Source organism: Gossypium hirsutum, chromosome A07 (assembly GCF_007990345.1).
Source record: "Gossypium hirsutum isolate 1008001.06 chromosome A07, Gossypium_hirsutum_v2.1, whole genome shotgun sequence".
Classification (NCBI taxonomy): domain Eukaryota; kingdom Viridiplantae; phylum Streptophyta; class Magnoliopsida; order Malvales; family Malvaceae; genus Gossypium; species Gossypium hirsutum.
In genome coordinates this window covers 73678589-73687412 of record NC_053430.1, presented here as the reverse complement: position 1 = coordinate 73687412, position 8824 = coordinate 73678589, and the positions used below count along the sequence as shown (strand labels likewise).

At 36.1% G+C, this 8824-nt stretch overlaps 1 protein-coding gene across 1 annotated transcript; it reads right to left on the bottom strand.

The window, feature by feature from the left end:
* Nucleotides 1-2970: 2970 nt before the first annotated feature.
* Nucleotides 2971-8506, bottom strand: LOC107952793 (trafficking protein particle complex subunit 11). The gene is made up of 7 exons (XM_041116528.1): nt 7828-8506; nt 7605-7728; nt 7438-7518; nt 6980-7321; nt 6577-6746; nt 5649-6478; nt 2971-4903 (listed from the first exon to the last, which is right to left on the bottom strand). The coding sequence occupies exons 1-7, from the start codon at nt 8328-8330 to the stop codon at nt 3432-3434; spliced, it is 3522 nt and encodes a 1173-aa protein (XP_040972462.1). The 5' UTR covers nt 8331-8506; the 3' UTR covers nt 2971-3431.
* Nucleotides 8507-8824: the final 318 nt, after the last annotated feature.

The following is an 8824-nucleotide window of genomic DNA, read 5'->3' as shown; positions in this document are numbered from 1 at the left end:
TCTTAAACCTTTCTAAACATGATTATGCTAAAATCAATCAATTAAATCACATATTATGCTTGACATCATGCTCTAATATTAACATCTCAATCATTGAAATATATCATCATTAAACACTAAATTTCTAAGCATCAAATGCACCAATCATGTATTCAATTAATCACATTATTTATGCACTAAAAAAACAATTTAAATAAAAATGGATAACATTTAAACTCAGTATAAAACAAGCATAGAAACCAAAAAGTCATAAAATATATGCTTCTTTGTTTATGTGTTGAGAACATTCAATTTTCTTTGATCTTCTCATCAATGTTCCAACACACCTACAAGAGAATTTCATTTTGTTTTTGGTGCCTAAATTGCTTTGAGTCATTGAAAACTAGTTACTAAGTCTCTTATTCCTTTTGGAAAACATACTTGGTCATCTCAATTCATCATCTGAAAACTCATCCAGGACTATCTTTGTGGACATTCATACTTTGCTCATCGGCATTTCTCCACCCTTGAGGAATGACACCCTCGGTGTTGTGGTCCAAGAACTTTTCCGCCCTGAATAGAAAAACTATGGAAGCAAGGCAACTATATTGTCTTAAAAAATGAGAACCATTGTGTGGACAGTGTTGTTGCTAAAAGCTGGAGTTGAGCAAAATCTATCAAACTGAATAGCCAAGATTATACATGGCAACAGAGAATTGTGCAAAATAGTGGATGGAAGCCTCCTGATGCTAATTGGATAAAGTTAAACACAAATGGTGCAGTAAAGATGAACCTGACAAAGGCTTATTCAAGCGGTTTGTTGCGGGATCAATAGGTTAATTGTATAGCAGGGTACAATAGAAGCATTAGGATGTGTAAGCTTTTATAGTTGGATTATGGGCAATCTTTGAAGGTTTAAGTCTGGCTTGGCACAAAGGGTTTAGAAAGGTGGCTCTTGAGTGTGACAACATGGAGATTGTGAGATTGTCGAATGAAGTTTTTGATCAAATAAGCAATATGGGAGTGGTTAGAAACATCAAGGAGACCTGCAATTGGGCACTTGGATACTCAAGTCCCACAGGTATTTCAAGAAGCAAATTTTGTACTGGATTTATAGCAAACTGCTCTACGAATATGGAACCAGGACTAAATTGTGAGCTAAATTGTCATTACATTCTTATATTCCTTTGTACTTCAATCTTTGTTTATACAACCATGGAATATTTTTATTTATTCAAAAGCATAAAGATTATATTTTAATTTGAAAACATAAAAGAAAAAGATTAATATCTTAATCAAAATAAAAGGCAAAGATTATAAATAAAAGATTATAAATATTATACATTATTCTTAAAAGATATAAAATATAATGGTAAATTGACAAGTAAAATTAAAGGACAATAATTAGGCATGAGAGTAAATCTTTATACCACATGGCTTGATATTCTATTTATTATTTGGTTGATTTAATTGCTTATTGAATTGGTTTTTGAATATATTATTCAAAATTCAACATCTACGCATTAAAAACTGATTTTTTTTTACCCTTAAAAAAAATCCTCCTGCAAAGCGGACGAGGGATGCAGATAAGACGTTTGCCATCCGTCACTATTCAGTAATAATGGCCCTTACGAACGAGTCACGACTTCAACATGACTCAGTCATTGACGTCACGTGCTATGTCTCTCCAATCTCACCAAGTCACTCCACCCGCAACACGCTTATTCTCTTTTTACTTTTTCATTTTTCTTTAATTTTTTATTCCATGCTTTCATTTCCAATTTTCTTTTTGTTTTGCACCATTCTTTCACTTTTTTTTTCTATTAAATATATATGTCAAATATATCTAAAGAAAATAAATATGTGAGATATAAGTATTATATATAAACAAAAAAATATTTAAAGAATTAGTTGATTTTAAAAATTAATTACTATTTATTATTTGATTTTATAAATAAAAGAATTATTAATTTAAAAAATTGAAAATAATATGAAATAAAAAATACAAATATGAGTAGGAAATGAATCTAACCCAAAACTTAAGATAAAATACTAATATTTAACTTTCTAACCAAGAGAATTGATTTGTTAATTTTCAGTGAAAATGTTTATTGTAGGACGTATTTTCAGCTGAAGTAGCTGAAAGCGTGCACTATAAAATATATTTTCTTTTCTCTATTCAAAAATAAAATAAATTGATAAATTTAATAAATAAATAAAAACTTACTTTCTCAAATAACTTTTTTCAACCTATTCTAAAAATTAGCAGAATAATTAACATATATAAGACTAATAACAAAAAAACTTGACTTGAACTATTATATATTGAGAGCTGAATTAGCTAAATGTATACGTCATAATTATTATGAGAACCCAAATGGCCCAATAATCTTTTATATATTTTCCAGTAATAATTCTCATTACTATTACTTATAACGTGGGCTTAGCGGTTCTAAAACTTTTAATACTTTTAATAATTGGTAAACCTACGGATCCATTTGTAACTCCTTTAAAAACATGAACAAGTTAATAGATGGCACAGTATTTAACAAGTTAATAGCTGGCTTTTTAATGATTTCAATACCAGCGGGATTATTAACAGTACCGTTTTTCGTTTTTGAAAAATGTTAATAGCTTTGAATTAGATGATAAACTAACTACTCTTCTACTACTTTTTCTTTTTGACTCTGTTTGCTCATTGTAGATGTAATGTGCCGACTGTCGGTTACAATTTCTGAAAAAAAAATTATGAGTATAATTTAATCAATACTCATCTCACTCACTACAATCAAAATTAATATTTCAAAACAATTGTAGCATCAATATTACATATTATAAAACCGAATTAGATTAATATATATATAAACCTAAATTAAAATAAATCTAAACGATATTTACAATTGAAAACCCAGGTATAATTTACATAATGAGTTAAACCTAAACTCGTAGTATCGTTTAAAACAAAATTAAATAAATAAAGAGCACAATATATAAAACAAAACAAAATAAAACAACTTATTTAAAAGGGTTCTAACAATATTTTCCTTAGCCAGTGTAGGTGTAAAATGACTTTTGAGTCAACTGCTATTACAAATTTTAACTTCAAAGCTTACTTCCACCACTAAAATACCATGTAAGATCAACAATATAATATTTTCCCCCTCTTTAATGTCCCTGAGCATGACACATGAGCACATCATTTTTCTCTTTGCCAGAAAACAAAAACAGTCACCACCATCTCACAACATTGACATCCCTTAACCTTGTTTCTTTTATTCTGTTGCACCAAAAACGAAAACAAACTAATTCATACCTCCGAATTGCTCGCGCTTATGTTCAACCACAAAGCTTCGGCCTCAAAAGGCAAGATTTCCCGTATATTTATAAATATACGTAATAATATCGGAATAATCACCATGTACCGGGAAAAGAATTTAGTCCATTACGGTAGACTACTCCAGCCTTTTTTCTGTTATACCAGTCATCTTGCAATGAGGCTTGGAAGGGAAAACAAAAACATTAGATGCAGTAATGGAGGGCTGAAATCGAGCCGAGTATCTCACAGAGGTCAAAGAGATTCTAGGCAACTGTTGCAAACCCGAGGAAAGAGGCACCACTTTGTAATTAAGCACATGCTCGGATTTTGGAAGAACAAACACTGTGTCACTGTGAGACCCAGATAACACAAAACTCTGTGAATCTGCCAATGAAAACTTAACCTCTTGAAGTAACTCAGTTTGGTTACGGATTTTAACATGGTGCATGAAGGGTTCTCCTAGGATGGCATAAGGAGGACATTCCAAAGTCACGACAACCGGTGACAGCTCTACATGTACAACAGGAAGTTCATGCTTAGTTACAACCTCAGAACCAGTCACAGTCAAACCAGATCTATCTTCAATTCCAAAATGCCTCTTCCATTTTAGATTCACCATCCCCAATCTAAGCTTTGATGAATCCAACCGAGGAATAACAGTGAAAACTTTCTTGAAATCTTCTCCTGGCAAAAGAACTGCAGTGCCAAGATCTTCATCTCCTTGTTGGATGGAACATGACCTTTCAGTGCCACCATCGTCAACTTCAATAGCCATGGATAGCAGCTGCAATGTCACCTCACTGCAGTTCTTGGCACAAACAACAAGTACAGTTGATTCATGCATGGGTAGCGATGAAAACTGATTAGAATCAGGAATCGGCTTGATCTTTGAAAGCAGCAAGGAAACCCTGCGGAAGGGAAACATAAAATGTTGGCTAATTAAAACAGCATTCTTTCCTTCAATTTGCAAGGTCTTGTGAATATTGACTTTTTGTGCATTCGACTCATTGGAATTAGGGGAGTAGCCCAACGATACAAAGAGCATAATTGGTTTGGGTCGGTGCCACATGATTTCTAGTTTGCAGGACCATGATTCTCCAATGCTTAGAAACGGAACAGAAACCAACCCAAAAGATTGTTGAATTTTCATGATTTTATCAGAGGCCCGTTGAGATTCATCTTCTCCTTCTGGTCCAACAATGCCAAGAAGCTCAACATGATGAGTGTCCAATGAAAAAGGCTCAGATTCCCTAGGACTAAACAGGCCACCTCCACTCACATCCACGAGATTTATCTTCATTTCACCAGCGTATATGGCATGGTCCCTGGAGGATATGGTAACTGGTAGCAGAAATCTCTCTCCAATTAATGCAGGGCCCGAAGCACCAAGTGTGACATCCACTTGTGGGTCAGGTTCTTCAACCTGGGCAGCCTTCTGACCAGAGAATGATAGAGCAGGATCCTTGGTAGGGAAAGTTTCCACACGGTCTTCAAACTTCCAAAGAGGCAAATCATCCATCGAAGCAGGACTTTCAGCTCTGCAGCAGATTGTGAAGTGGGGACCCATTTTTGCAATAATGGATATGCATTCAAGCTTTCCACTTTGTTCTGAATAAATTAAACATTGTCTTAATGAAGAGTGGGTGGATTACAATGAAGGAAACCACGATGCTAATCATAATAAAGACTTTTCAGTAGAAGAGAATGCATGCATAAAGAAGATATCAGATCCCATATGGTTCAATCAGAGCTAGCAGGACCTTCCCTTGAAATATGATTTCAGCCTTTGAATCTCTAGCGAGAAATCAAGAATAAGCTATCCATTTAATTGAACTTCAAAGAAAGCAAAACTAAGAAACCACACAAGAAGAGAGGAAACAAACTATTGTCAACTTGATGCAACTTTTTCCCCTCATCCTGACTCCACTCCTCTCAAAAGCAGAGATAAATGCAGACACAATGAGCAGACAAATAGACCAGAACACATGATAGTGATCCTTACTGAAATTGCTATCTATGGTGCAGCACTAGTGATTTCACATGGTTTTTGGGTTGATTAAATCCTAGGCTCACTTGTCGAAAGCTAAAATGTTGCTTACACCCATTAGATAAATTATTAATTAACTTAGGTTAGGTCAAAACATGGGAGATGCAAAGCTGTAACAAACTCATTGCAATAGCAGTTAGGATAATATCAAGCAACAGCATGTAAAACTATCAGCATTACAGGAGAAAGCATTCTTCTCTTATTTGCAAATTTAAGGACTGTCTAGTTGAAATGATGTGTTGGGTCCTATGTTTTTATTAGAACTTATGATCAAAATAGTTTTGCATAAAATAAAAGACAACTTACCAGATTTGATGTCATAAGTCAGCCGCAGCCATTTGTTTGTAGTGAGTGCTAAAGAAGGGGCACTCTCCATTCGGTGATCATGTTGCTCACTCTGCACTGCTTCTAATGGATGCTTTTGGGCGTTCATGATGATAAAATTGCATTGAGATTGATTAAATTGGACTTCCAACTGATCAATCTCAATGGAAAGTGGTAACTGTGATAGAAGAGATAATGTAATCAAGGAGGAGACACCGGACTTGATTATCTGTTCATGAAAAGCCACTGAAGCAAGAAGAACTGATCTAAGTGGGCTAACAAGATCAATCTCAAGATGAAGGGTATTATCTCCGGTTACTTTGAGATCATCAACTCCATTAATGGATATTGGCCTAGCTTCTCCACTTATGAGTGCAAAAATTTCTCTGTGTATCATTTCTCTCTGTTCAAGACTTGCAGGTCCTCCTGGACCACATTTGGTCGACTGGATGCCATCGACAATAGATACTGGCAATGCAGCCATTTCAAGAGAAAACTCTACAAACTCTTTTACAGCACCTTGTTTCCTTGAGCACTCTCTCAAGTAACCCAAAACCTCCCACAACAAAGTAACCCATCCTTCTTGCCTATATAGATTTGCAACACCATCAAACTGCTGTTTTGCATTGTTGAAATCACCCAAAGAAAAATATTCTCTAGCAATCTGAAAGGCACAAAGAGAACCCATCCTCTGAACTTTAAGATTACTATATATTTCATTAGACTTTTTGAGCAAAGCAATAATTTCAAAGGAGTCTTGAAACCTTTTTCCCTCGGCAATTGCATAACGAGTGTATTCATCATCAGTAATGCTGCATGGTCAGAAGAGAATAAAAATCCAAACATTCATTATAAGGTAAATGGTACAAAATCAAATCAGATTTCTTGTTATTAATTTTTCAGGACTTACGACTGCATAGCCGGATCATCCCCTTGCTCAAGTAGCCGAGCAAACTGACCAATATAAATTGATGGTACCACAGATTCAGCACTCCCATCATCATTCTCGCTAAAAGTTTCTGAATTTGACACTGTCAACTCCAGAGCTGATCTCTTCTCCTTCAAGTATTTAGCTGCTGACTGTTGTAACATGAATGTTATGATTCAGATAACTTAAATAATCTAAGAGAATTTTAAATGCAAGTTCAATTCCTATGGTGGCACTTGCATAAATTTTGCAAAAATCCCTGGAAAAAAAAGTTTAGGTACTCATTGACCCCATTGTTTCTAAGGGTTGGCTATAAAGCAAGGTAGCAAGACTCGCACGGAAAAGCCGCTAAAAAAGCCAACAATGATGAAATGATGGTACAGACCTGATAGTAATAAGCTGGATGGAATTCCCATTCAGTCAGAGGTTGGTCGGCAGTGCCTAATGGTAGAGAGGAAGTGCTTGGAAGAGTGGCAGAGCTTGAGTCAAGCAACTCAGCAAAAACCAAAAACTGCCTGCTGAGCCATTCCCAGTGAAGAAAAATGACATTTGGATCTCCAACAAGGCTCTTGTAGGAGACAACATGTTGGCGGAACCATGTAATTGCTTCTCTGAGCTTTCCACCATGCAACAACAAAGTGCAAATCTTGAAATGCAAGTGCTCAGCAACAATTTTGATCTCAAATAAGCGTTGTATTGGAGGCAATCTTGTTGAGGTAGCAACCATCTAAATGAATAGCATTGGCATAGATGGTAGCAGTGACAAGTAGAAGGAACTAAGTAACTAGTATTAAGTATGATAAACGGAAGGATGGTAAAGAAACAGGATAATTAGGGAAGAACCTCGCGCAGAGCATGATAGGCATCTTCATAAAACCTCAAGGCTTCAGCCCAGTCTCGCCTGAACTCTGCATACACAGCAACCTACCCATTTTGTGAACCAATGAGCCAATACATAAGGAATTAATAATATGAAAAAGTGAGGAAAACTATTCTTTTATTATTATTACTTTAAAACAGTAGCGAACTTGGAGATCGGGAGAGGAGAAATTCTTCTTTTCAATGCGAGCTTTAATCCTTCGACCTTCTTCTCTGTAAAAAGTAGTTTCTAGTTCGGCAAAACTGGCGCTCAACCTGACAGACATTACAATGTATGGGATATAGTTCATACAGCAATTAATTCAGGAAAGTAGTAATTATTGTTAGATAGAAAAGGAGGGGGGGATTGAGTACCTTTGAAGAGAGTTATTGAGTTGAGAAAGATCGGGGTTGAAGAGGAGAAGGTACTTGGAATCGACCTCTGCTCGCTTCCGTAAGGCAAGCAGACGATCTTCACTAATGTCATCGGATTGGCCCACCACAACGAGCAGCAACAATTTGGTGTTCCTAGGACGAATAGCGGCTTTTAGGTCATCCAGATCGGAGCAGACTTGGACCCACTGGGCAGGGTCACCGGAGACATGATCCCAGGAGAAGAGTGCGGCCACCACGGCGGGGATCTTAGTGCGGTGCTTGACCAGCCAATCCCTTTTCAAAAAGCCGGCGGGGGAAGAAGAAGGGGAGGGGGGGCGATGGAGGAGATGCGAGAGCTTGGAGAAGTCGGGCAAGGCCAAGGTGTTGATAGGATGCTGCTGGGAGAGGAGGTGGGTGGTTATCGCCCCATGCTGCTCTGGGCATCCTACCAATGCTACCAGCGCCACTGGTGGACTCCTCAATTCTTCTGGGTACTCTTCCATTTACTCTCTGCACTTGGAATTTCTTGATACTTTCTTCTTTTTCTTTGTAATTTTTCTTCTACTAACAGAATAGAAGACAATGATGGATCAGTTTCTGATTTTTAGGCCTGATTTCTTTATCTAATATTTGGGCTTCTCTTCCCCACCCCAAACCCCTAAAATGGCTACTGGCTGCCTGCCTACTCCAAACAATACTTTGCCTTCATTTTCAAGGGTTTCGTTTTTTCTTAGATGTTACGAAGTCACAAAAGATTCGATTAAATTTAAGAAATAATCTTTCATTTAAATTCTGTTTACTTATTTCAATCAAATGCTGATTAGTTTAGATTATTTTATTATTATTTGACCTATAAATTTAGCCTATAAATGGGCTCTTTTACAACTTTAGAAAATACACCAATTAGAGATTAGAACTCATAACATATTTAGAGAATTTTGTGTTTACTTTTTGAGGGTCCTTTGTTTTCGAGTTTTCAGGATTTAGTTTTTATCTC